Here is a 27625-nt window from a genome sequence, read left to right as displayed (position 1 = left end):
GAGCCAAGCAAGCCTCTGCCCTGCTCTCTGACGCTACCAACGCATCATAGGGCTAAGAACCCCACCACGTTCTGGCCCATCATCTGCTTATGCTGCTTAACTGCCTCATCAGTCTCAAATGGCTGATTGCCTGCTGGCTCTTGAAGCTGGTAACTCAAGGGATTAGGAGTCAGAGTAATCAGGATAAATCATATCAGTTAGAGGAATTTATGAAGAGAGATTGAAGGAACTGGGCAGGTTTGGCTTTGAAACAAATGGGAATATGATAGTACTCTCCAAACTCCTGAAAGGATGTCACCTAGAAAAAGATCAGTATTTGTTCTTTCATTCTAGAGTGTAGGACATGGAACAATACATCGAAGTTAGAGAAAGGCAGTTTCCAATTAAATTTTTAAAATCCTCTTAGTAAGGGTTGTGTTACTAGAATCTATTATCCAGAGCAGCTGTAGACTCCATTTCATTGGGTATGTTGAAACAGAAATTAAACAGCCATTTATCTTTAATTTGGATTCCTTCATTGAATAGTGGGTTGGGTTCAACTGTTTAACTGGTCTTTCCAATTCTGTGATTAAATTAATTTGCACTAGCACTTACATATTCTCTATATCTTTTTTTAGAATTGCAAAACAATGCTATGTACTTTTTCAAAACACATTTTCTCATAGATTATGCTAGATGATTTTAAGGAGTCTCCAGGATCTGACATTTAAAATCACTACCATTCTGATTTGAAGTAGAATCTATATTTCTGCTTAAGGTTTTCAAAGCAATTTGTGGAATTTACAGACTGAAACCAACAGCTGTCAGAAACCAAAAGGCTGTTTGCTTTCAAACCTTGAGAACAAGTTGTTCTGAAAGGTCCCAAATTAATCTTCTAGCATCTATTTAGTAAAAATAAAAAAAACCCTGAAATATGGTCAGTGCTTTAAAGAGACAAACATGTTTTTAAGACAGCCTAGTTCTCAGTGAGTTAGAAATTCAAATCTAGGCCACTTAAGGGTGCAAGCTGATAACGCTTCAACCTGTCAAAAATCTTTCCACAGAAATGCTGAATTTCAGAACACACCATTCTAGACTAACCATTAGAAAATAAAAGGGAAGGAAACAAATGGTGCCTGGATATTTTGAAGGAGAGTGTTTTGGCAAGGCAAGCTTTGACTGTATCTTAAGGCAGACTTAACTCATAACATAGGATTTCATCTGAAGTTAATTTTCTCTTAAGCTTGTGGAAAACCAAGATACCTTATTTACTCTAGATTTCCTCCAGGAGGTGTACATAGCATTCTCTTCCTCCTGTCATCCCCTAGAAGGACCTTGCGAAGTAGATGACTGCCCCTGTGAATTTCTACCACTGAGAGTGGGTTTGAACTTGGTCTTCCCAGCCATACTGCCCAAATGCATCCTCCAATATTTATCTTCCTTTAGACATAAATGCCGTACCTGATTGGAGCAAGATGGTTGCAGGGGTTCTATTGGCAAGAAACTAAACACTCAGGTAGCCTTCTGGCAGGATTACAAGTACCGGAGAGGATACATGGTTACAATGGCTAGCTGGGAAGTTGGTAACAAACTGGGGGGTTCTTTGAAAGTCTCCTTATCATATGGAGATGCAGGGAAAGGAAAAAAAAAAGGACATACACCATTCAGTTGGCCAAAATATTTTACTTTAAGCTTTCAAGTTTAAGAAAACCAAAATCAGGGGCACATTAACAGCCCTCTCCAAAGCTATCACTCTTATCTAGCAACTGACAGTAACTTTGCAATTTAAAGAAACACACGCTTGCCAGACATGCACACAAAAAGTTTCCACCAGTGTAAAGAAATTTGGCTTAGACATCTACTATGCATTACAGCTTTGAATTAAATATTGAACAAAAGTCTAAACTTCAGCTTGTTGTGGCCCTTCTTGGTACAATCCCATTTTATATTCCCCTCTCACCCTAAGGTGCAATTCTGGAACAGGAAGCAAGATAAATCTTTTCATGAAAATCAACCATGCTTTTTACTGCTTAGCTTTTTCATTGTTCTTTTTGAATAATCCAGTGCAATTAATTTCAGCAATATTCAGGCAATTTGAAATGTTTAAGCAAAATGTGTAGTTTAACTAAAGCAGTTGAAACAGGGCTCAACATTTCTCTGCTTATCCATTTAATTCAACAAGGAATTCAAAGGTGGTGCCACTTTAGCACAGCCACAACCTGCCTTTCCACGGATAAGCATTTATCTCTAAGTTGCAGAAGAAATGTTGCTTTTAAAAAAGCTATGCTATTTTGAACTCTTGAGAAAAATTTAAGGATTTCTATTCCATATTGCTCAGTCATGAACATTTCCAAACAAGTTTTCTTTGTCATGACGCTGTCCCTAATCTTACCTGGTTTCCTTTTTTGAAAATATTATGCTTATGCTATATATACAAATACACCAGTTTAATAAATAGCCTTTTGCAATAGAAACTTTATTGCAAAAGCTCTATGGGTTGAGAATTATCTTTATTTTCTCTCTGTATTTGATAATTTAGGAATTTCAGGTGTTCTGCTGGGGTAAATCTGTGCTCATCAACCATGAATTTCTTCAATAATGGAGTGAAGTGTTCCTTATTAGCTTTGCTGACAAGAAAACTGCAATTGAGAAAGTCCTCTGCACAGTATTTTGAACCCCCTTCTTCATGAAAAAGAAAATGGAGCTGTAAAAGCATGCTTGACAGGTTTCCATCTTACAAAACCTTCATTTATTCATCAACTATGACTTAGGGCCCTTCTCTCCTTTCTATACCTTTGACCTTTAAGAGGCTTCCTGAAAACCTACAAGTACCAATAAACTCTGAATAGTAAGATCTAGAAATTTTTAATTGTTTTAATCTGAACCCATTTTTAAGAATTTTTTTCAAGCACTTGGAGTGTGAACTGAGTGTTAATTGGAGTATTCTACTCTCAGCTAACTACTCAAACTGTCATTTCTACTGTCGTCATTGCTACTCACATCATCCATAGCATTACTCCCCCCCCTCAAAAATCTGGCTTTATATATATGTCAGTTCCTTCTGCTTTGAATTCATTAAACCTCTCTTGGGATTTTGACTGAAAAGTTTTTTTAAAAATCTATAGTTTCAGTATAATTCTAGAAAAATCTTCATTCCATATTCTATATATGCCCAAGTTTCAGGGGAAAATAAAATTCTAAACTGCAGATTCATAAACCCTATGTTTTCCAGTAATTGCTTTGCTACCTAAGATGGAAATGCTCAGAATTTCTGGAGTGTACTATTAAGAAAAGGCAAATATCCAATATTATCCTTGAAGGAGTATTTTCCCACTTCTTTCACCTGGTAGTCTCCCAAATAGGCTAGAAGGAATCATGGAACGGGCCTTCTATTTTTGGGATTGCCAAAAATCAAGAGGTAGATGAGCTTTCCATTGCCAATGCTGCCCTCCCAAAAACGTTTAGAGTTCCCCTGTTCCTTTGCTTCCATTGCTGCCACCCTCATTCAAAAAGGTCTCCAACTCTGGTATTTCTGAGGAAGCTTGTGAGAAGAAATCATGAAATCTATGCTTTATGGAAACCATTTCTGCAAGCACAAGGTTACCAATATCTTTAATTTCTTTAAACTAAACTGCACCAAATACAATGTAAGGATTTTTTTTCCTTTTTAAGGACAATTTCATTATTACTGTTATGGTGCCAGAAGGAGACTGATTAAGACCTTCAGGGAAAATGGCTCTAATGCTACATACATTAAACTGCTTAAATTCCATTGCTTTTGGTAAGGTTTTGATCAGCTAATTGTGTGCTAGAATATAGCCATTTTTTTCCTGCACAAGAATACATTAGTCCTCATTACTTCCATTAAATTGGAAACAGAACTTGCAGACAATGAAAATTCAAAAAGATAGCATGGAAGCAATTAAGCATATATTACTGTTCTGGTATTGCCTAACATCATCTTTCAGCCTTCAGTTTTTGAAAATTGCGGACAGACATTAGGACAGATAGAAAAGAGGTTCTCTTTTAAGAAAGGTAGTACGATTTTATGACCTGACAAAAGCTTGGTATGTTAGTCTTATTTGTCTCTAAGCAGCCAAGAGAAATATGGGAAACACTCCATTCTGGCTGAATAGAGACACTGAAAATAAATCAATTGCAAGGCAACCAGGTAGGACATACCTGGCCATAAGTATCTGCAACATAGTAGCTGCTGAAGTTTGCATCACTAACATAGGGTGCTGGCTGGTAATAGCAAGTGACATTGTTAGCATTAGGGATGATGTTTTGCTCTACAAGAACTCTGAGGGCCAAAAGGGAGATCAAGTTCAGTGTCTGTCTACGTTCATGTCCCATGAGGCACACAGTGCTCTCATTCACTACTCTCCGCAAGGTCATTAGGTAGTCATATTTGCTTCTGTCCTCTTCGGCAAAGTGATTCTGCAGGTATGTCTCCAATTTACGCTGCTGTTCCAGAATATCTGGGAAGTCTATGAAGAACCTTGAGCACATGTAGCGCTCTAAGGTTTTTATCTCCTCTTTGTCCATGGGCTTGAAAGCCCTCACAAGAAGATTGCTGTATTTGAGGAGCCCCCCTCCCCTAATTTCCTCGGGGTTCTTGGTAGTTATCAGTCTGTTTTTAAGATGAAGAAAGGCTGCCTCAAAATCGCCATACATACTTTCCCCAATTACAGTTGGATGGAAGTGCTCAGACATTGGGTTTTCTGAGCACTCATAATAAAAGAGCAGTGAATCTAGTATTATTTGAAAAGAATCCACACTGAACTCAAATTGCCGCCTTATACGATCCACAAACTTGAGCTCTACATTTCTGCCGTGTTTGTTAGAAAGAGATATTAAGCTCCAGCGGTCAATTTCAGTGGATACCTTTACCAACTTTTCAATATATACTTCCTTAAGAGTCATGGGAGTAATCTTGAGTTTGTTCACACCTTCTGGCAAAAAATTTAAAAGGGACTGCAGAACCACATCTTTGACCAACTGGAATTCAGTCTCACTTGGGAGAGACACTTGAAAAACAAGATCTAGATCTTTAAAACCCAGTCCATTATCTTTGACCAAGACATGACCAGCTGCAGAACCATTCAGCCGAACATCACACACTAGAATGCTTGCTTCTTCCAGTCTGCGCCGAACAGTTTGGATTATCTTCTTCAAGGTTATCTTCAGAGTTGGAAAATTGCCCCGTCCGTGAATTGGTACCACCTCTGACAAGATCTCATGCAAGCGTCTGACCTGTTCCCAACTTAGTACACTGCAGGATGTGGAGTCAGCCTTGGCTCTGTTGTCTGCCATTGTAGATTGTTTGAACTAGAAGGGAAGAGAATATTTAAATAAGACTGTTGTACATCCTATTAGTGGAATTTGAGATCTTGCAATGAGTGTTTGGGAAAGTTCTTCAAGAGCTGGGTAAATTATTACAAGCATCATTTTATATTTGCTGTAGGCTAGATTGGCTAACTGATTCTTTATGCTCAGTTCATTACAATTGTGGTTCTCTTTGCACATTTAGTTTCTCCAGCAACTACAATATTCTCAGAACCCCTGAAATTCTAAAACACGTTTTTGTTGTTGTGGGGCTAGAAACACTCAATAGCAAATGTAGCTGAGATACAGTACTTCTGGTCTTATTTGTTAGATCAAAATTTATATGAATGCATTAAAAACAATTTTTCCAGCTTTCCCTCTTCATGGTAGGCTTTTTGTCCCCTGAAAATTAGGCTGGGGACCTCCCATCCTACCCTGAGACAGAAAATGGCTGGGGGAGAGGTAGACAGATCCTTTCATGAACAGTATTAAGTTCATGGCAAATGCCTCTGTCAAATTTTGATTATCCCCTTTCCCTGTGTACCAGAGTCTGCCTCAACTTAGCAGTTTCCTCCCACATGGTATATCATTTTAAAGGGATGGGATTTGAAAAGGTTTTCATGTGGAGAAAGCAGAGAAATCCACTACTAGAAACCTGTTGCATCATTTAAATCTGGAGCCAAACCATTCATCTTTTCTTTTAAAGGATTTCTGGACTAGCTTGTAGGACACCATCTTCCCTAGACAATTAAACAAAAACCCATTACAAAAATGCCAAGCAGTTAACAAGCATTTTAGGCCAGCATATTACAAGTTCCACTGGATAATGCTGGACACAACCATTACAACTTCACACTTTACCCATATACTATCACATACTCTAAGTTTAATTATTTGAATTTAGGAAGTTAGAAGCATGTTGGCTACCTTGTTTTAGGGTTACAGGATGGCACAGAAAAGTTCTCCGCCACAATACCAGTGCAGAAAGACAACCATAAGATGTAAGATGGATTACTTTAGACAGAAAGCAGAACTTCTCTTCCTCCCTGCTGTTATGTATGGTTAGACTCTGCTCACATTGCACTTATCCATTATGTGGTAAGTTTGGTTTTGGCACAGTAAGATAGAATTTGTAAGAATTATCTCTCAGATTCATTGTTGTTAACAATTGGGTTTAATAATCCCAAAGCAGTCACTCTGGTTTGCAATCCCTAGTTTACGGCTTAGTATTATTACCTGGGACCCCAAAAAGAGGATACTTATTATATTCTCTAATCACCGAAAAAAATACTTCGGAGTTTTAAATAATGTGACTATGTCATACTATTTGAAAAAGCCTTCCTTGTTAAAAAACCCTTATTTGAAAATCTCTACAGCCATGTGAAGTCTGTGAGAACAACAGACCTTCCAACAACCGAACTGTGGAAGAAGGTGTCCCTGAGGGCACACACAGCTCCAGAACTTGGCTTCAATGGAACTGAGGCCTGCACCCAAATCTGCTTGTATGCTTCTGCTCTGCCACCACCTTTGTTTTGAGCAGACTATCCTTGGAGGAGAAAGGTTTTGCTATAACTGCCAGAACATTGGGAGTCAGAAGCTCTTGCTGCTCTGAAAATCACAGGGCGGTGCCAGCTAACTTGCTTGTACCCTGTCTGCATGGATCAAGTGCTCAGGCAAAAGATCCAGTTTCTGCTGGGACAGAGAGAAATTTGTCCCATGTCTGCTCTTCTGTCAGCACCATCAGCTGAAGAGTGCAGGAATTGAGAATAAGTGCATATAGTATTCAAAGGATAACCTACTAACCTATAATATTCAAACCTACTAACCTATAATATTCAAACCTACTAACCTATAATATTCAAACAATAGCCTACTAAAACCACTGAAGTCTAGCTGCTCACAAGTGCCCCTTGCCTCCTCTCTACTTGCTGGCCACAACAATTCTCCAGATGAGCAGCAGCTGGCTAGCGGCATGAAGGGCAAGTTCCAGCAACAAGACTAGCTAAATGAAAAGCAGTGTAGCAGGAAAGGTTATGTGTGTGCAGTTTCCCTTAGGAAAGGAACACTGAATTCAGCATCCGATGTGGGACATTTTCTCATTTAGAAGGCTGGACAAGCACCAAATGTCTAGTGCAGTGTTTTTCAACCTCGGCAACTTCAACTCCCAGAATTCCCCAGCCAGCATGCAAAAATCACATAGAAAACTCACCTTTATGTATTCAAGGCAGCATCAGAAAACGGAACATGGAAAGCAGCAACAGAAAGCAGTTAAATTATTTGAAGCTGCATAGAAGATATTGTTCTAATAGCTCTTATTTTGTGGTATTTATCTTCATATAAGAGGCACATCAATGATATCCTACAGAATTCAAAGGATTGCTATAGAATAGATTGGTATTATGAGGTATTTTTCAGGAATCTCTATGCTCACCAGTAATGCTGAGACATCACCTTAATATAGAAACCTATTTTTAGGCTGTAGATCCATCAAACCTGCTATTATATTACTGGATGGTAACATTTCCCCAGAGACTTACACTGAAGTCTTTCCCCAAACTGCTAAGCAAGGTTGCTTTAATCCGAGTTACAAAGATCATTGAGGCCGTTCACACAAAAAGCATGTGTTTATTTTCTAGACCACAGTCTTTCCTGTAGAAAGGCTGGATTAAAATTAATGCTTGGTAGAGCCATTTTCCTCTGCAGCTTTCCTAGAAAGCTGTTCTGAAATGCTAGGGATGTCAAGGCAATACAGATAGAACAGTGTGTGATAAAGACGGCCACCTCATCCCTTATTTTAGAGAAGAGTCTCTGTTGAATCCCTTTGTTTTCTATTTACAGAATGCTCAATTTGAATCCAGCTCACTCATCTGAAGCAGCCTAATTACAAGGTATTTCTCATGCAGGAGTCATCCTGCCTCCTTCACAAAACGTTAACAGTGCCCTGCAGGCAACTTCTTGTGGTGGGCAAACACCGAAGGGTAACTTCTACCACCTGTTTTAAGCTACTACATATAGAAAAGGAAGGAAGAAATGGAATAGTTGCACAATGAAATTGAATAATAGCTCCAGGAGCTGTCCATTGAAAAGTACCCTTGTGTAGGGCAACTACCTTCATTACCGACATCTGGCATTGGCTGGAAAACAAGCTCGGACATCTGAGGACACTGGGATTAGGAAAGGCTGCTGTACAAGACTTATCTTTCCTCTGTCTAATAATGTTTTCTAGATTCTTGTTTTACAAGGGTGGAATCTGGCCCAAAGTTAGTGCTGGATACAACATGGACACAAGAGTTTCTAGAATTATCTCTGATGCCTGGAAAAATGAAAGGCTATATAACAGAAGGCAAGGTGGCTAGACTCTATCACCAGCCTGAAAGAACTCAAAGCAGCAGTTACTGACAAACCATCCCGACAAAAGGATGTCCACCATGTCAGGAAGAGTAGGAAGCAACGAATAAATGAACAACAAAAATTAACTTATCACTGAAGCCCATGCTATTTCAGCAACAGGTGAGGCTGTTAACACCCATTTAGTAACTGGCTTCTAATAGAAACATCCAGCTGCCTCAGTTCTCCCCTGGGAAATTCGTGTGAACAGTCATTTTACCCTTATAAGCCAAGGAAAAATTATTTAAAGCCATACTCCTTGGAAATGTCTGCCAACTAATTAATAGCATCAGCAGGCAGGTAGTAGAAGATACATCGCAACTCACCCCACCATCCCCAAATCACGCGGGAGCCTGCATCTGCGCTTCTACCCAAAGTGCACCGCTCAGCCCACACCGTTTCTCCGACTTCAACGGGACGCTCTCCAAGCAGAAACTTGTCGGGGAGGTGGGGGGAGCCGCTACCTCCCGGGCAGACCAAGATCCGCCACAGACATGGGAAGGCGCGACCCGCTGCCGCTGGCCCTAAGAGCGAACCCGAAAGGGGACGAAGCCTCAACCGGCCTTGGGGGAGCCAGCGCCCGGTCTCTACACGTGTTTCACCAGAGGGGCAGCCAGGGAGGAGTCCTCGTTTCCCCTGCTCCCCCAATTGTCGCTGGGAGACCGAGCGCCTTTCGTGTTGCCACTGTTGGTCCCTGGATTTTATTACGTAGAAGTTTCTAAGGTCTTTCCGCTCCTGGGGCCGGGGGTAAAGCGCTCAAATCCACAACCATCAGCATTTTGTACACAAACCTCTGTTTTCCAACTAAGCCGGTGAGCGGGGAAGGCGCAGGAGCCTCCGCGTCGCTGGAACCCTCACCGGCGGGGGCAGCTTGGCCGTTCTGGTCTCTTCTTGCAGCTTAGCATTGTATTTTTTTCACCCCTCGCGGCTTCATTTATAAGCCCCGCCCTCGGACAGGCCCCGCCCCCTTCAGGCGGCGCAGCGAAAACGCTATTGCCTCCTACCGCTGTTCTATGAGTTGGTGTGAGGGTTACCGGGCAAAGTGGGAACGGCTAAAATAGTGGAAGTTGGAATCAAGCGCTCGCTGAAAATATTTTCGGATCCCAATGGGCAGGCACAGTCCCGTTAAAAAATAAAATAAAAGAGATAGGGAAGGAGTTGCTGTCTTAGAACTTAGGTTCCCGAGATACCGGAAGAATTGGATTCGTTCTTGATCCAAGACACGAACTCATTTTTTCAGCAGCTAAAAGGTTCTGATTTTTGTTCCCAGCATTGGACTTCTTCAGAAATTTAACTCCCTGAGCCATGTTCAACACCAAGTGCATTGTAGCAAAAGGGGCAGCCAGATATCTTGCCTGATGGGTTCATGGATCATAGCTTGTTGAATAAACCACAGTTAACTGAGTTCACATCTGTTAGGTGAATACAGTCACTGTGGTTCACAAACCATAATTTGACTAGTTTATCTAATTTAATTTATTTAATCATGGCTAAACAAAACATGGCTTATTGAAGCTTGGGAACTGAGCCTATAGTATTTTTTAAAGTTTGCATTCCATACCCATTGTCCTAAGTGTAAGTCCATTGTACTAAATGCAAAAAGCCAAGTCTCTGCAGTACATTTCTAACCATCCACTGGGAGAAATTGGATCGGTAAGGATTCCAGCAAGTTGTAGGATTCCCACTTTGAGAATTCTGAAAGCTGGAGTCTAGCAAATCCAAGAACATCAGAATGGAGATGGATGCAGTAAGTAGTGGGTGCTAATCCCTTCTTAGAGCTAGATAGGGACCAGGTGGGGCAGTTAATGATAGGGGGATATGAGTTACAAGTAGGTGGTGTAGGGAACAGAGGTTTTTGTGGGAGGGGACGATCCCCAACATGTACAGTAATATAAAAGCTGTCCACATTTTCTGATCCTATTACAGTGAAAGAGCTGACTGAAGCAAATAGATCCCATGGGTGCAAGGCTGAAAACGATTTTGAGAGGTCTAATGCACACAGTGAAACAGAAACATTCCTTGAATTCACAGTTCTCTGCATCAAAGCTGGCCAAGCTTTGAAATGGCTGGCCAAGAATATGGCTGGCCAATATTCGTCTAAATGGCTGGGCAAGAATAAACTCTTATTTGAAATAGAAAAATACCTGACAAGGGGTCTGACTCAATACCATAGGATAGCTCTTACTAGGGCAAGATTTGAGCAGCTAGATTCTATGGTCAAATGTGGATGATTCCACCAAGTGCCTTACTTTGAGAGGACATACGTTGCGGCACACCCAAAGTAGAAAACATTGCACATGTCCTATTTAACTGCCAACTATATGCCCCAGCAAGGGCTCAGTACCTTCAGACATTAATTGACAGAACCACATACTGGGACCGTAACAAAAGACTATGTTACTTCCTCCAGGGCACAAATACATATGTGGTCAATAGAACTGTTAAGTTTATAGTTAGGGCTGTCCAACTGAGAACACAATTTATAGAACACATTGGGGTGGCATGTAAAGATGATGAATTTATTTAAACTCACATTGTTTCTGTATTTTATTACTTGTTTTTATTACATCTTGCATTTTTATCTTACAACTTTATTTTACCTTACTGTATTTTATCTTATTTTATCTCACCATAGTATATTTTAGCTAATTTTACTGTATTTTAGCTGTTTTGTGGTATCATATTTTATATCTTATAGTGGCTGAAGCCCAACTTTCTGATATGGTCATCTGACTAATCAATAAAGTTATTCATTCACTCTGCATCAAAGCAGAAACCCATTTCACAGGAAGGGAGGAATGAGTCAAGAAAGCTAAAAATCTAAAATAGTTCATAAAAGTCCCACTTAGAACCCACAGATCTGGCTAGTTCAACAGGAATTTATTGTGCAGGAAAGGCAAAAAGAAAAGTAGTTTCAAGATAATGAGGGCAAAGTAGGCAGAGGGTTTGGTCATTCATTAAACCGTTATTTTTATAATTCAGTACTAGCCCATTTCATAGAAATACAGTCAGTTAAGAACTGAAAACAAAGTGAAGTACATTGAATAGAGAACAGCAAGGGTTAAAGAGAAGTTTTTCCACAACCACAATCACTCCTGTACTCATAAAATGCTAAATAAAAGGATTTTTTTAATGGGGGGAGGGGGAGATAAAGGGCTCTAGAGAAAGCCCAAAACAACATTATAAACCTGCAGACTCCTGAGGATTTGAGTTCTTCAGAAATTTTCAGGATCAGAGCCTCTTTTTTTGAGGTTTCTAAGAAGAGTAAAATTACAGAGTAAGAGAGTCAACAACCAAGCTGTTTTCTTCTTGCCTAAAAAGAGCTTTTGCTATTACTCAATTTTTGAGATGTGTATTTAATACTGCAAAATCTGTACATCTGGGTAGTCTAGCAAAAGGATATAGGCCTAAGAAAATAGGTTAGACAGTACAATTTCAGAGAAATCCTATTTATTAAGATGATTGTCTTTATTGTATTGTTTTATTGTTGTATTGTATTTTAACTAATGTTTTATTCCTATTGTATGTAAACCACCCAGTCGCTCTCTGAGTGAGATGGGCAGTGAATAAATTTGATATATATAAATAAAGTGAGGCTAAGAAGAATCTAATGGGCAGAACAGTTTCTAGGGTGAAAAAGAAGATTCTTCCAGCAGTGCTTTGAACTAGGCATAAAAACACATTGAGCTGAAAATGAGAAGGATGGGGAAAACATTTTAAGGTGTTTGCATGGAAGCAAGAACAGAACAAACAAGTAAAAATGTAAATCATTTTGCAGAAATGACAGCAGTGCAAGGGCATGTGGATGAAACTGAGAAAAAAAATCAAGTTTATTTTGGATGCTTGTGAGCAAACTCATGAAACCAAACTCTTCGTTGCTGGAACAGGTGTTGAACAAAATACAATCAGAAAGCATGTTGCTGTGAAAAGACTGCTGGCTTTATCACTAGCACTGACTATTAACCGCTTATCATCCATTCTGTCCTTTGAAGGTATAATGGAGATTTCACATCAAAGCTACACCATGATTCAAGACACATCAAAGCTACACCATGATTCAAGATTTCTAATGCATGAAAATGTTTAGTGGTTAAAGGCAACCATAATCCCTCCTATTTCCAGAGCTTTTAAAAGGTGCTTTGTAAATCATAGTTTGTTTTAGTGTGATGTGTGAATCTACTCTATGATTAACCATTCTTAGTCCATTTTGAAATTGGGAACTGTAATCTAGTTACTTGAAGAGCTATCAATCATATTTAATTTACAATTCATTCTACTTACTTGAACTGGCACATAATGATGTCAATTTTAATTAATGGTTATTCTTTCTCTCATTCACTGTCCAAGCAACACTATGGAGGATTGACTGATGTCTTAAATGTCTTGACTTTTTCATTTGCCTTAAGTTAAAGTGCTGAGTACTATACTTCCAAATGCATAATGTATCATGGACTCAGTGCTAGGAAAGAGGATGGGATCAAAGATAGTAATCCGATCATCTGTTCTGACCCCTTCCTCAATCCTCCCTCTTCCTCCCCACCCAGCAATCTGTGGTAGGAGGAATAGACTGCTTTTGTCTGTGGTCTAAAACAATTTCTTGCAGTTGATTTTCCCATGCTTACTTGAAGCCTTTTTCTGGTTGAGTCATTTTCATTTTTATCCAGATATTATAGTACAATACTGCATTAACATGATTAACTTAATCATGGTTTATACAATATAAGTTACTGGATTTGCATGACATGCTTAAGTGTTAACTAATTCAGAGTCTACATTTATACAACACACTGGGCTAAAATGTTTAAATTCTATTCATCTATTTATCCAAGTATTTTGTTTCTTGTAACATAGGCTTAATAACAAATGAAAGAGTTAATAAAAATATGGTATAATTGATTGTTGTGGGTGCAGGAATCCACAGGTTGTCATAATTGCATATGATGCTCTGTAGTGATAATGGATAATTAATTAGGAGTTAATTAGGGAATGAACTAGGAGTTGTGTGAAAGGTTCTCTGTGCAAGCACCAAGTCATGTCTGACCCTTTGGGGGGATACTGCTTTTTTATGGCAGACTATATTGGGGTGGTTTGCCATTGCCTTCCCCAGTCCTCGGAAGGATGGAAGGCTGAGTCAACCTGAACCGGCTACCTGAGACTCCAGCTTCTGTTGGGATTGAACTCGGGTCGTGGGGAGAGTTTCAGTTCTAATACTGCTGCCAGCCACTCTGCGCCCCATGAGGCTCACAAACTAGGAGTGAGCTAAGGGGAAAAAAACCCCTCTACCCTATATGTTTTTGTTTCTTTCTTCTTTTATAATTTTGTGTATTCTTTTTGTTTTTTATATTTAGTTAATTTAAAAAGCAGGAAAAACAAGAAACAGCAGTTTCTAAACAGAGAACAGAATATGATGATACATATAGGAACATCCATAGTAGTTCTTTAAGAAATAGCTATTATTTCCAATATCCCATGATAACCTCATCCATATGGGGGCCCCAGTTTTAGAATAATGTATAGTTGTTATTACTGAAATATTGTGAGGAGGCCGTCAACAAATTGCTGGAAATCTAGTCACAACTTGGATAGTAAAAAAAGTCATCAGCATATATTAAAAGAAGTACATGTGTGTCAGCAGTTTAGGGGGCATGAGGAATCTTTAGATTCCAGTGAGGCAGAAATTATTCATGTAAAGATTGAAGAAGTTGGACACCCTTGTCTCATTCCACAAATAGAAGGGATTGAATTAGTTAAAACACTGTGGGGAATATATCTAACCTAAAAAAGGATTTATTATGAGAAAAAGCATCCTTCTCTTAGCTGAGGACTTCCTCACCTTTTCCCATAATATACACCTAGAAATAGAATGAAAAATTGTTCTTGAGTCAAAAAAAGCCGTAACAAGATGTTTTAGTCATCAGGAATTTCCTCACAAGGTGGAGCAAGCATATACATTTATGTATCTTCACAAAATGTTTACTAAAGATAGGAAAGAGGATGGAAAAATATTAAGATGTACCAATGCTGCTAGAAAGTTCATGAGTAACTTCTGGTTTGTTCTGAGGGAAGAATGTTTGTTGAAAGAAACAAAAATGGCAGAGTGTAAGAGCAGCTTGGCCTGTTTGTACATGGAACTGTGAGCGAGGTATATCAGGAGAACTATAAAAATAAGTTGAATGAGGTGGGAATGGGGTACTAAAGAAGAGTGTATGGTAAAACAAGAGAATACAAAAAGAATAGATGCTGAATGAATGTGGATTGAATACAAAAGTGAGTGACCAACACAAAACAAATAGGTTGAGGTGGTTTGGTCATAGAGAATGAATGAGGATTGAATCACAAAATAAATCTCTGAAGGAGTGAAAGGTCGAAAGGAGGACAGAAAAAGTCATGACTGGATGAGTTGATGAGATTCTTTAAAAGAGAGAGGTATGGAGAGCTACAGTAAATTGTGTTTGTGTAAACTAGTTTTAGCTATGTCTCCTTTTCCTTAATTCCTTTGGTTCAACATTTTGTACTGCTTTTCTGAGTTGTGTAACATTGCTTACCCTGAAAAGGAATAGCATGATATGTAGATAGCAGTATATTATTATTAAATATAGCAGAATATTATATCATTATACACAATAGTATATTTATTTACTGCTATATTCTCATAATACAATTTTTTTAATGATGAAAAAAAATCTTCCTGGTTACCAGCATTCAGTATTTTAATCAATGGCCTGGTTTGTCTATGGGGTTCAAGATGGCAGTTAAAGCTGACTTTTTGTATATTGAGCTATTCAGCCTGAACTGGTACTAAGTGAAACATTTGATTACCTGGGTTAGTAGCTTAAGCTGTACTCCTGTGTAGGAGTAGTCACATTCTGCACTGTAACTAAAAGCAGTTTACCAGGTGGTTTTGTAAATTGACAAAAAGATACTTACTTCTGGCTGACTAAAGGGAGATGATACATTTTTGAAGATATGTGGACAGAACATTCACGCTTTTAATTAGTTATGGACCTCTTTAGAACCGGATGGCCAACTTGTGGACTTTGAGCTGTTGCTGAATTACAACTCCTAGTACCCCTCACCCTTGAATCTGTTGGTTGGGGATCCTGGGAATTAAAGTCTAGCAATTTCTGGAAAGCAACAAGTTGTCCCTGAGTAGATAATGAGTTAAGGTGTTTTCAGACTGATTATGCTATAAATGTGCAGCTATTCTCCTTTTTCTATCATAAATGGATTTTACATGAGAAGAAAAACAAAGATTTGGTGGGATGCATAGGACAGTTATAAATAGAAGATGACTGTACTGTGATCTCCAAATTGTTTTGTAGAAAATGCAAGGTGGTTACATAACAAATCATCATTTGAGGGTGCCTGTAATCTAATGTGTGATTTATCATGTTCTAATGCAGTTTGCTTGAATGTAAGTGAAATGCACTCCAGCTTAGCCTTGATCTTTATCTGGGAAGTTAACAGATCCTTCCCTTGGTGTCTTAGCAATATGGCTTCTGTCCTCCATAGCACACTTTAACTTCTGCCAAGCTCCTTCACAGCAACTTTGAAAACAAGCATAAGACCTAATAAAAACAGCAAAATTTAGAGAGCATTCTTTAACAATACAAAATAACCTATAATTTGATTAACGAAGAACAGCACCTCTAGTGGAGGCATAGAAAATAGGCAATGGTGTATTTGACATTTAAGGTTCTCTGCTTATCAATCACGTTTTTTAAAAAATATAATTCGCCTAATGCTATCCCCTTCCTCAGGCCCTTTCCTCAAGAAAAAGTAGCAGCTAAGGCTGAGGTGATCTCAGGTCGCAATGTGAGTGAAAAAAAAACGTTTGTTTTCCGTTTTAAATGAAAAAAGATCTAAAGCAGTGTTTCTCAACCTTGTCTACTTGAAGATGTGTGGACTTCCACTCCCAGAATTCCCTAGCCAGCATGGGGCTGGGGAATTCTGGGAGTGGAAGCCCACGCATCTTCAGGTGGACAAGGTTGAGAAACTAATTTAGCGGAACTCAGAAGTCGTTTCCGCTACTGGAAGTCTCCAATTCCCTGGGTCCATTTTTCTGCATTCGCCGCCGCGTCTCCAGCTGCTTCCGCCGCGGCCTAGCCGCGCGGAGCAGGAACGGGCCCCTGAGGGCGGGGCAACGAGAGGCCCTGCCGTTTCTTCCAAGCCGGGCGAGGGCCATGGTGCCGGTGCTTCCGCGGCTGTATCTGAGCGGCACCGATCTTGGCCCGGCAGGCGGTTCCGGAGAGCCCGCCGTCACGGCCCTGCTGCTGGTGGACTCGGAGCCGCCCGGAGCCGCTGCGCTTGCGGGCTTTGAGAGCGCGTTATTTGTCCAGGCGCTGGACCGACCGCAGAGCGATCTGCTGAGCCGCTTGGACGACTGCGCGGCTTTTCTTAGCCAGGCCCGAGAGCGCGGCGGAAGCGCCCTGGTGCGCTGGTGAGCCCGGCCGGAGGGGGCTGATTGGGATGGGGGGTGGCTGCGGCATGGGGCTGACCGGCAAAAGCCCAACCATGTTTTTGCTGTACTACATAAGCAACGTTTCGGGGTAGAAACTAGCAGAGAAATCCTTGATTGTAGTGCAGTTATTAAGAACCAGCCTGGCTCTCTTGAAGGCGTAGAATGAAATTTCTGCTCTAATTAGGGTGTAGTGTGTGAACCGGGTTTAAGTTATTAAGTATTTCAGGGGTTCAAATACTGTGTTTCCCCGTGGATTGTTTATAGCCACTATCTGCTGTACTCATAGCCCGCACCTCCTGTTGCCCCCGCGACACCTTCAGTAGAAACCTTCCTGGCTGTCTTCGTGACATCATAATTGAAGCCCAGCCCACTCTTTAACTGAGCTTTGGAGTTTATCGTGTTTGAGTTCAAAAAAGCTGCCATTTTTATATTCCTTTTGCCCCAAGGCACAACAATATCTGGGTTAAAGGGTTTTGAGATATTAAGCCTAAAACCTAAGTTAAAGGGTTGTGTGAGGACAGGCAGGGTTTAAAAATGCTGCAATGCACTTGCAGAGAATTTTTGCTGAGCATGCAAACACTCCCAAGGTGTAAACGATACTTTAAAATTCACAGTAATTGGCATCATATCTCATTCTAAGCCAAAAACAAACAAAGCTTATAGTGGTTTGTGAACCCAGATAATAGGATGGTTTTTAAATTGCTGTCATTCTTTTGCTGAGTTTTCATTATTGTCTTCTCTCCTGTCAAATCTCAGAGGAACTGTTCATTACATTAAGCTATGATACAAATGTGTTGGTTTTGCCTTATATGATGTATAAATTTAGCCCATCGTTTGTAAACTTTGTTTAATTTAATACATCAACCTAGTCTTTTTGCCAGTCACAGTTCTGAAAAAAAAAACTTAGTTCCTTTCTATTATGATCACTGATGACAAATGCTAAGTTATTGCTCTGATTTTCATAAGATTAAATGGTAGACTGTTGTTTCAATTACACTCTAAGGGTCTTATTTTTTTGTTCAGAATGTGTGAATAAACTATTGTTAATGTAGAATTACCATCATCCAATCATTACAGTTAAGACCAACCTGAAACTTCCTGGCAGGTAATATCAAAAATGTGCTAGGGTTGAATAGTGGGGGATTTCATGATAATCAGGATGCATAATTGTTTTGCTTCGAGCTGGAACTGGGGAAAGATTAGATTCCCTGATTCCGAACCATTATATTAATGCAGCTCTCAAAAATGAGATGAGCTTGTGTGTGCTCAACCTTCTACTTCCTGATCCTGAATTGAAATGCATTATAAAAAGCAGCTCTCCAGGTGAAAATATAGTTTAAAAGAATTATATATTTTGTGGTATATGTGAGGGAAAGCATATTTCACTGCATTTTCCATTTCTTTTTTACAGTCATGCTGGAGTTAGCCGAAGCGTTGCTATTGTGACTGCCTATTTAATGAAAACTAATAATCTTCCTTTTCAAGAGGCCTATGCCTTTGTCCAGGCCATCAAACCTGATGCTAGGTATGTTTTATTTTTCCTTTGGCAAAAGTATTTTCTCATGAGGGTTAGAATATACATTCTCTGTGGTATCACGTTTTTTTATTATTATTATTTGTTCTAGGATGAATGAAGGCTTTGAGTGGCAGCTGAAACTCTATGAAAAAATGGGCTGTAAGGTTGATGTAAACAGTACCATTTATAAGCAGTATCGTTTGAAAAATATTACAGAGAACTGTTCTGGTAAGGCAAATAGAGATTACGATATATACACTCCATTACTTAGATGTTGTGCTTTCTACATTAAACTGCACTTTTATTGCTGTATTTTGCTAGCCGTGACCCTTTTAATATTGGCAGTAAGAATTGTAATAGCCTTTTTCTTCAGTGTGTTAATTATATTATAGACAGCTTATCTGATGAAACTTCAGTTCTGTAAGGAGGGATACATGGTATTAACTGCTTCTATGAATCACCCCAGTACTGGTAAGAAACCTAACAATGTGCAACATTAACCAAGTTGTACCTCTCATTTTTCTTGCTTCTACCCATCCTAGCAAAAATTAGCCTCTGACAAGAGCATTAAAAGGAGCTATGCAAAGGTTACTAGTGGCTCCCATATTAATTACATTTTTTTCCTCCTCCAGCTTTCTTCCTTTTTGATGGCAGAGCCTGTTTCGTTCTCAACAGGCATTACTTTTATTGATAAGCTAAATTTGTCACATGTGTTTAGGTACTCAAGGGTTTGAGGGGACAGTTGAAGGCATGCAAAGATGCAAGAGTTGACCAACTCAATAGAAATTAATTAATGCATGGGTTGCAAAAATGTATTTGCCTTTGCTGAGCTATAAATCAATAGCCATTTTTAAGCCCATTGATAGCAGTTTTGCCACAGCACTCTAGTAGAAGTCTGTTTTCAGCTGTCTTCTCCAGAAGAAATTCGGGATTTTTCTATCATCAGAGTTTTCAACTAACACTTTCCACATTGAGCTTAAACAGTGTGGGATCCAGTAACAAGCCTCATGGAAGATTATCATCTTGCTCTTAAGCATTCTTACTTGCTAGGGTAAAATTTAGTTTTTTTCATTCTTGCCCTTGGAATATAGCATACTATTTGTTGCAGGCAGAATGTTTTGACTTGCCATGTTTAATTTCTGCCATTTAAATACAAAATAAGATGAATTTTATATATAATACCTTGGTTTTAGACATTAATCTGTATCTCTTTGAGAGAGAGAGAGAGAGAGAGAGTGTGTATATATATATATATCTCAATCAGATTGGGCATGAATTAAGTAAAACTATGCTTGGCCTCTCCTTTTTTGTCAAGAGAGATGTACACATGGACTCACTTCTGGTTTTTGTAGTAATATGTATGTATATATGCCAGTTACCAAATTCTAAATCATGTACCTATAAGTCATTCATAACTTTGATACCAGGAAAAAGTTAATCAAATACATGTAATGCTTTTTACTATTAGGCTGCATAAAAACTAGTGAGAGGTAGATAATCTTCTGAAAAAGCAGTTGAATAAAAATAAAAATACAGACTAGACTGTGCTGATATTGAAAATAACAAAATAACTTTTTTTCTATTGTTTTATATCCTTTTCCATATTGTTATGTTGGAACTTGTTGATCTATGTTACATGTGTTACACAAATGTTACAAAAGAACCAAGCTAATCATATTCACTGAATTTTTATCACCTTTTTTTTTCACAAGAAAAGAACTAATGATTAAGCATTATAATTTTGAGGATTCTAAAGTTGGTTGGAGTTATAGCAAAATGTAATCCAGAAAGGGAGATTCTTAAATTGCCAGGAATTAGTCTTGTCAATGGAACAGTCATTAGCTCTGGGACAACCTAAAGCTTATTGTGCTGTGGCAAAATATCTACTGTTTAATTAATCTGCAAAATTTCTGTAAAAATGCAAAATGTAGTTTTGTCACTCTTACTTGGACCTAATAAAAGGATTACAGTATTGCTGCTGTTTGGAATTTTTTTACATGGGCCAACATGGCTAATTACAATTTTATGTGAAATTTTTCTCCCAGCATTCTCATAAAATTGGTATCTGAATATTGAATTGAAAATGTTATAGTTACCCTAGTGGGCTTATTTTAATAAAGGCTAAAATCTTACTTGGGAGATTTTAGCTATATCAGTTCTTTTATGGCACTCCTGGGATAAATTGTTGCAGCTTTAAACCATCCTTTTAAGCTGTGTTTTATTGTATACTTCTGTGGGAATATTGCTATAGGACTGCATGCAAATACCTGCAATAAAGAAGCGTTCTAAATTTTCTGAGATGCTTCCTTTATAAATATATAAACTACTTATTGTTTCTGGTTTTCAGAGATGGAAGATCTGCCTGGTAATGTCTTTGCAGTTGATCCAAACACAGTACATCAAATTCCAAACCATGACGTTCTTTACAGGTGTAGGAAATGCAGGTACGTGGCTCCACAGGAGCATTTCTTAAATTGTATCCTGTGAGATCTGTTTATAGCAATTTTCCAAGTACTAGTACTTTTGTGACCAAGGGGCTAATGGTAAAAGCAGTTAAATTGCTAGGGGATTTAAACAGACTAAATGTTGAATTAATGACAGTATAGACAAAAGGACTTTCTGGAAAAAAAAAGCTTTACAGCTGATGCAGTTACATGCAAACATTTGGGTCAGATTGTACATTTCAGTAAATCCCTAAGTGAATAGCAGCTGACACAACCCTTACATGATACAGAATTAAACATACTTCTGCAAATAGATCTCCCTGCAGATATGCAAGTCTGGGGGCTGTGAAGGCCATTTATCTTTATCTCTTCCCCCCTCCCATCTTTTTTTTCCCTATGGGTACTTCATGGTTGACATAGAGGTATGTTTCTGATGTCTTGCTGAAATAAGCAGCCTCTTTTCTGCTTCAGTGTCTTTGCTGACTGTAGGCCTCTAGCTTCTGGAATATGTCGATATTTAGTGGAATCCATTGTTCTTTTCATATGCACAATATTCTTTTGCCACCAAATGCAACACAACCCCAAACATAATAGAGCCACCCCATTTCTTAATGTTGGGCAAAGTGGTTTTTTTTTTTTCTCGAAAAGAATCTTGTGTGGTTGTAGCCAAATCGTTCGGGGTTTGTTTCATTTGTCCAAATAACTTGGTTTCAAAAGGTTATTAAGATTTTCTTTGCTGACTTTAGATGGTGGCTTGTCTGATCAGGTCCTAGAAGAGGTTTCCTTCTGACAACTCTTAGAAGATGTTTCCTTCTGACAACTCTTACAGATCATTGTTGTGTAAGGCACATTGCACCATGGACGACAACTTCAGTGCAGGCTACACTTTACACCAGGTCATTTGCAGTGATCTGTTAGTTCTGTTTTGTAGATCTGACCAGTTTGGGGGCAATTTTAGCAGTGATTTTTGCAGAAGGTTGTAATGTTTGATTTTGTACCATGTGGAGGTTGTGTCACCTTTTGTTCATTTGGGGATTCATTGAAAAGTACAGTTTTCCAGGGGTGCCTAAATAATTTGCTTGCACCTGAATGTTCTTATACATGATTAGTATTGTACATGGTTAAAGCCAATAGGGCAGTTTATCTTACAAGAAGCCCCCTGTTAAATGGCTGTTCGTTGAAGAAATGTTGAAGAGTAGCATGGCTAGAATTCAATCCTAAAATAGTGATAATCTGCTTATAAAGGATATAGGTCTTCTCTAATCAGGTCCTGCTTTTTCTTTCTAGTATCAGTGCTGAATGTCATAGTGACTGATGGAAAAGATGTGGTGGGAGGTGGGCCTGGGTGGATACTGAAGCTTATTGCCAAAGATAGTGTTGCAGTGTATCGAAGTCATTGCAATCTGAAAGTAAATCACTTTTCTGTTTTAACTATGGATTATCTGAGATGGTAGCGAGGAGCTTTTGTCTTCAGGTTACTGCTGCCTGTGGAGGAAATGTACACCTCTCGAAGAACATTTATTGTCACTGGTATTGAACGGTGGACCTGATGAGCTGCTGGATTTGAATAAGTAAATCTTTTCTGATAAGATAATTAAAATCTGAACAATCTATAAATAGGGAATAGGCTTGTTCTGATACAGTGGCTTAGAAACATGCAAGCAATATGAGGAGATCCAAATCCAGCAATACTGTTTGAATCTATATGTTGTGGCCCTGCTCAGCAGGGGATTCTCCCTCTGGTCCCCAGTGATAATTCAAGTTGACTTGTTACTGAAAATGGTCCTCTCACTGTTGGTAAGTGCTTTATCCTTAGTTATCTCTCAAGTATGTGGTAATTCCATGCTGTTTGAAAGTGGCACCGTTATGTTGAAAAGAAGAAAATGAGAAAATATTTGTTTTGAAATGTAGAACTCTTATGATGAAGCTCTCATTCTTCCTCAGTGGGTCTTTTTAAATTCTAGGACAGAGAGATCAGGTTTGTTGTGTATATATTTTTATTTATATAGCGTATGGCATACAATGCCAGGGAGTCTACAATGTTTTTACATATGGTAGATGTTCTGGTGCTGGCAGTTGCTAGTTCTTTATTGCACTGGTACACCACAAGAGGGCGAGCTAGCTTCAGACCAGCTGGCCAGCAGTGTTCCTTAGGGAGGTCGGCTCATCCAGGGCTTTTCTCCACCGATCCTCCACTGATTGCGTCCAGGCAGGTCCAGCACTGGTTCCTGCTCCCCACGCAGAGCGCCGCCAGCATTTCCCCCCACCAAAATGGGGGTACCTATTTATCTGCTCGCAGATGGTATGCTTTCAAACTGCTAGGTGGGCAGAAGCTAGGGACGAAATGATGGGAGCTCACTTCTGTCACGTGGAGCTGGGCTTGAACTGTTGGAGTGTTGACCACTTCTGGCCAGCAGACTCCAGTGTCATTAAGCCACTGTGCTACCATATCCCCCTAGTGTGTGTGTGTGTGTGTGTTTCTTTTCCATTTCATTTGTTCTAATAAGTAAAAAAAAAAGGAATAAAAAAATCTATTAGAAGTTATTAATTGTTGCAGATGTCAGATAGAATGCTGCTAAGTATCCTTTCAAGTGATTTTGTCGTCTTTTCTTTCTTATGGACAGGCGTCTGCTGTTTCGAAGTTCAAGCATTTTGCCCCATGATGAAGGCAAAGGACCTGCAGCATTTGCTCACAAAAAAATTTCAGAGCCTAGATCTTTTGGCCATAGAGGTCAAACAAACTGTACTTCTTACTTCATTGAGCCAGTCCAGTGGATGGAGGCGGCACTGTTAGGAGTGTTGGAAGGACAGGTGAGGAAAAAAATCTGTTGCACTGTTCTGAAGAATGTCAGAATAGTTGCTGCTTTGCTATAAGTTGAACAAAGGCTGTGATCTGTTAGATGAGGTTTAAATGTTGATATATACAGTACATTAAATAATAATTTGAATATGGGGAAGGCATACTAGATGGAGGGAGGTATGCTTTATCTCCTCTACAACCTGTTACCCAGGTAGCTACTTTGCTGAAGGCTGAGTTACGTTGGGAAAAGGAGTTATCTACCCTCCCCTGACTTAGTTGATCCTCTCTGCTTTGCTTTCTGATCAGTTTGGCAGCAGATGTTACAGGCCATGCTGAGCTGAGTCCTCCCTAACTCGATTCATGATCCACAGTGTGATTGAAGCTGCTCACCTAAGCATAGCTCTGGCCCCAGAGGTTCATTCAATCTGTATGTAGTAGAGCTTGGGCATTATGCAGAGCAGCACTGAAAAATGAGGATTAGCTCTATTCAAAGAGAATTAACTATTCAAGCACTTTAATAATCATCTATTATCTTCTTTGAGATACTGTGGTATTGTGGAAGGTTGTAAAAGCGCTAGATTTTTGCTACATCGGCTATATGAAGCGTTGCAACAGATTTCCTAAAAATGAAATTATCTCCAATTCATTTGATTGCAGTAATTTACAATATGAAATAGATGGATGGAAAGATTTTGCTTTCTGTTCTTGGTGTCCTTTGTTTAACTCTAAAAATATAAAACCTTCAGAGATATTGATATATGGGGCCAGAAATTAGTAGCTACAATGTCAGTAGTATCAACAATGATGTCTCCTTCCATGGATAGACTGTGTCCAAAATATGCTCATGAAAGAATGAAAGATATGGAACAAATTTTACTTGATGCAGAAATTGTAGAACTAGAAATACTGGATTGTTAGATTGTAGAAAGTGTGGATTAGAGATGGAGAAGGCAGCTAAAGTGAAAATACAGATGACAAGCCAAGAGAATGACTCTGATAAGGACTTTCTACTGGATACACAAAAAAGTTGGTTAAAGCTTTGAAAATCAAAGTGAAATTACAAATGATAAACCAAGAGGATGGATAATGACTTTTTACTGGATTTACAAAAGAGGTTTGCTAAAGCCTTGAAGAAGCCTTTGGGATGGAAAAAAAGAGACCAAATCCTACGACAACATCTGAATGAATTAAGGGTCAGGATTGTTAGAAGTAAAAGGAAGGAATAAAAATTGGTTTGTTTGACCAATGTTAAAATAAGACATGTTTCTATAAAGCTCTGGTAACCCTTTGTGGACTTCTTGCTGACACCAGGATTGAAAAGTTGATGATTTATGGATTTGCATGTAGGGACAGGTTATTAGAAGAAGAGATAATTTGTTTGTAACCCTATAGTAGGTGAAGAGTTATCACATTTGTTTATACTTGTTGTGATGAAGATCTGAAGTTGCTTCTTCATGTATTTCTTTTCTTTTTCTTTACCTTACTTTCTTCTTCTTTGCATTTTCTTTCTTTCTTTCTTTCTTTCTTTCTTTCTTTCTTTCTTTCTTTCTTTTTCTTTCTTTCTTTCTCTGAGTTTAGTTCATATTTGCTTTTACTGTTGTACTAAAAACCTTCAATAAAACTTATGAAAAAAGAGATATTATTGATACAAAGTTCAGTCAGTACTATAGTGAAGTTGGGGGTGTGCGTGGAGAGGCCTTTTTCATAATAGCATTTCTCTTACTTTAGGTCAACTGGAGAGGAAATTATTGGTTTTGAAAAATTAACATTTTGATTGCTTTAGAGCAACCTGTTAGAAAGAATAAATACCTAGGCTATTAATATTAAATGAAACCATATCAGAGCAAAGGAATTGCAGCAATAGTTGGAAAGTACCATTGTACAGTATCCAATTTCCTGCTCAGTGCAAGAATCCAAAAATAAAGTGTTTCCAACAGATGCTTGAGCATACTCAGCAAATGGGAACCTCAGTATTAGTGGCTGATTGATCAGAAAGCCATCAGCTTAAAATACCAGTTTTATGGTATGTAGAATCAAGTTTGGATCTTTTTTCCTGTGAGATAGTTTTCACCATTCAAAAAGCTATCTTGGGCATAATTCATAAGCGTTTATGTTATACAGCATTATCATACACAAACATTTTATCAGCTTGATTTTTGGGACCATATATCTGGAGCAAACAAAGTTTGGATAGTTGTCTGGTTTGCATTTAATTTTGGATTATCCTATGGCACCCTTTCAGTATTTAAACATTAAATTAAAAGCAAATCTGTTTTCCCAAGGAAGCAAACTATGTGGCTTTTGGAAGAAATGAAAAATCAAAAAGTATTTCACACAGGGGTCTAGAACGAAGTGCAATATTGATAGACAATATGAAGTTGGTATAGGTTGTGTAGAGCATGAGAAACAGAAAAATTGAACAACAGGGCGTCCCAAGACACTGAGCATAAGAGCAGATATCAAGGGAATGCTAGATGGAAGACACATTTTCTGAAGTTTTTAAAGGAGGACAGGAAGCAGAGGGGGAAATGAGGGGACAGGATGAATTCTTTCAAGGGAGTTGCAGAGGGGGCGTTAAAATCAGGAACCTAGGCAAATTGTGGGAAGAAGCGTGCTGGAATTTTTAAAAAAAAATATGGTCTAAGGGTCACACTTTAATGTGCATGCTTATAAGAAGAAAGACCTAGCAGTACACGTTTTGTGAAGTTGGGCAAGGCCAGGTTTCATTTGATTTGAACTAACTCATAAAAGTTTCAAAGTTCAGAGTTCCACAACCATAATTGTTCTTTAAAGATGAAAGGGCAGATGGAATATCAAATGTCCCTTCTCTCTGATTCTCTTGTAGCTCCTGTGCCCAAAATGTACATCAAAGTTGGGCTCTTTTCACTGGGATGGTGAGCAGTGCTCCTGTGGTCATTGGGTGACTCCTGCCTTCCAGATTCACAAGAATCGCGTAGATGAAGTGAAAAAGTTGCCCAATGTGGAACCGCAGACTGTGAGAAAGTGAACTTGGTTTGTATTAGGGCAACTCCATATAACTGGCACAGAGATACACATTTTAATTAATGCTTGGTCTTACGCAGTATTTTTTTTTAACTTTATAATAATACTAGGCAAAATATTCAGCAGAGCTAATTGGACACCACGGTGGAACATTTCTTGAAAGTTTTAATTTCTTAAGACTGAACAGTAAAGAAATGTTTGGTCACACTAGGGCATATTTGCACAACATGACTGCTCTGACCAAGGTTAGCTGCAAATGCATCCAGAGGTTCTTCCTTCTGAAAAATTCAGCTGTGTTGTATGCATGAACGATATCTTCCCAATAAAAATATTCCTGGAAGTTTGGTGTGTGGGTTTATGTCTGGAGAGGGAACAGGCAGGATGTTAAATTATAGAGATGCTCAATTATCAAAGATATAATTGAGGTTTGATAGAAGATCTAATATGAGATGTGCTTTTGTAGAAGTTAATTCTTCTGAAAGTTGGGGAGTTTAGAAGGGGTGGGCTGCTCACCTCAGCTTCTGGGAGTTTTGCCACATGTATAACCAGCTGTTCACATATAAATCTTGGCAAGTAGCCTATTATATGAATGCTTAATCCATTTCCAGCAAGATCTGTTCAGCATGGTTCTCTTGAGGAATTTTGGAATTACTACAGTTAAAAAATTCAAACTATATTTGCATATTCTGTTTAGTTTATATAATTTG

At 38.8% G+C, this 27625-nt stretch overlaps 2 protein-coding genes across 2 annotated transcripts; one reads left to right on the top strand and one right to left on the bottom strand.

Moving 5' to 3' along the window:
• Positions 1-3682: 3682 nt before the first annotated feature.
• TENT5C (terminal nucleotidyltransferase 5C) lies at positions 3683-5334 on the bottom strand. The gene has a single exon (XM_063296667.1). It carries the CDS (start codon positions 5293-5295, stop codon positions 4132-4134), a length of 1164 nt encoding a protein of 387 aa, XP_063152737.1. The 5' UTR covers positions 5296-5334; the 3' UTR covers positions 3683-4131.
• Positions 5335-16838: 11504 nt separating this feature from the next.
• On the top strand, positions 16839-27258 carry DUSP12 (dual specificity phosphatase 12). Its single transcript, XM_063294643.1, has 6 exons — positions 16839-17134; positions 18567-18680; positions 18781-18899; positions 21019-21115; positions 23740-23926; positions 26761-27258. Exons 1-6 carry the CDS (start codon positions 16878-16880, stop codon positions 26920-26922), a joined length of 936 nt encoding a protein of 311 aa, XP_063150713.1. The 5' UTR covers positions 16839-16877; the 3' UTR covers positions 26923-27258.
• Positions 27259-27625: the final 367 nt, after the last annotated feature.

Source organism: Candoia aspera, chromosome 2, assembly GCF_035149785.1.
Source record: "Candoia aspera isolate rCanAsp1 chromosome 2, rCanAsp1.hap2, whole genome shotgun sequence".
In the NCBI taxonomy this organism is placed as follows: Eukaryota; Metazoa; Chordata; class Lepidosauria; order Squamata; family Boidae; genus Candoia; species Candoia aspera.
Note: the sequence above shows the minus strand (reverse complement) of the source record. Positions and strands in the feature narration are given on the sequence as shown.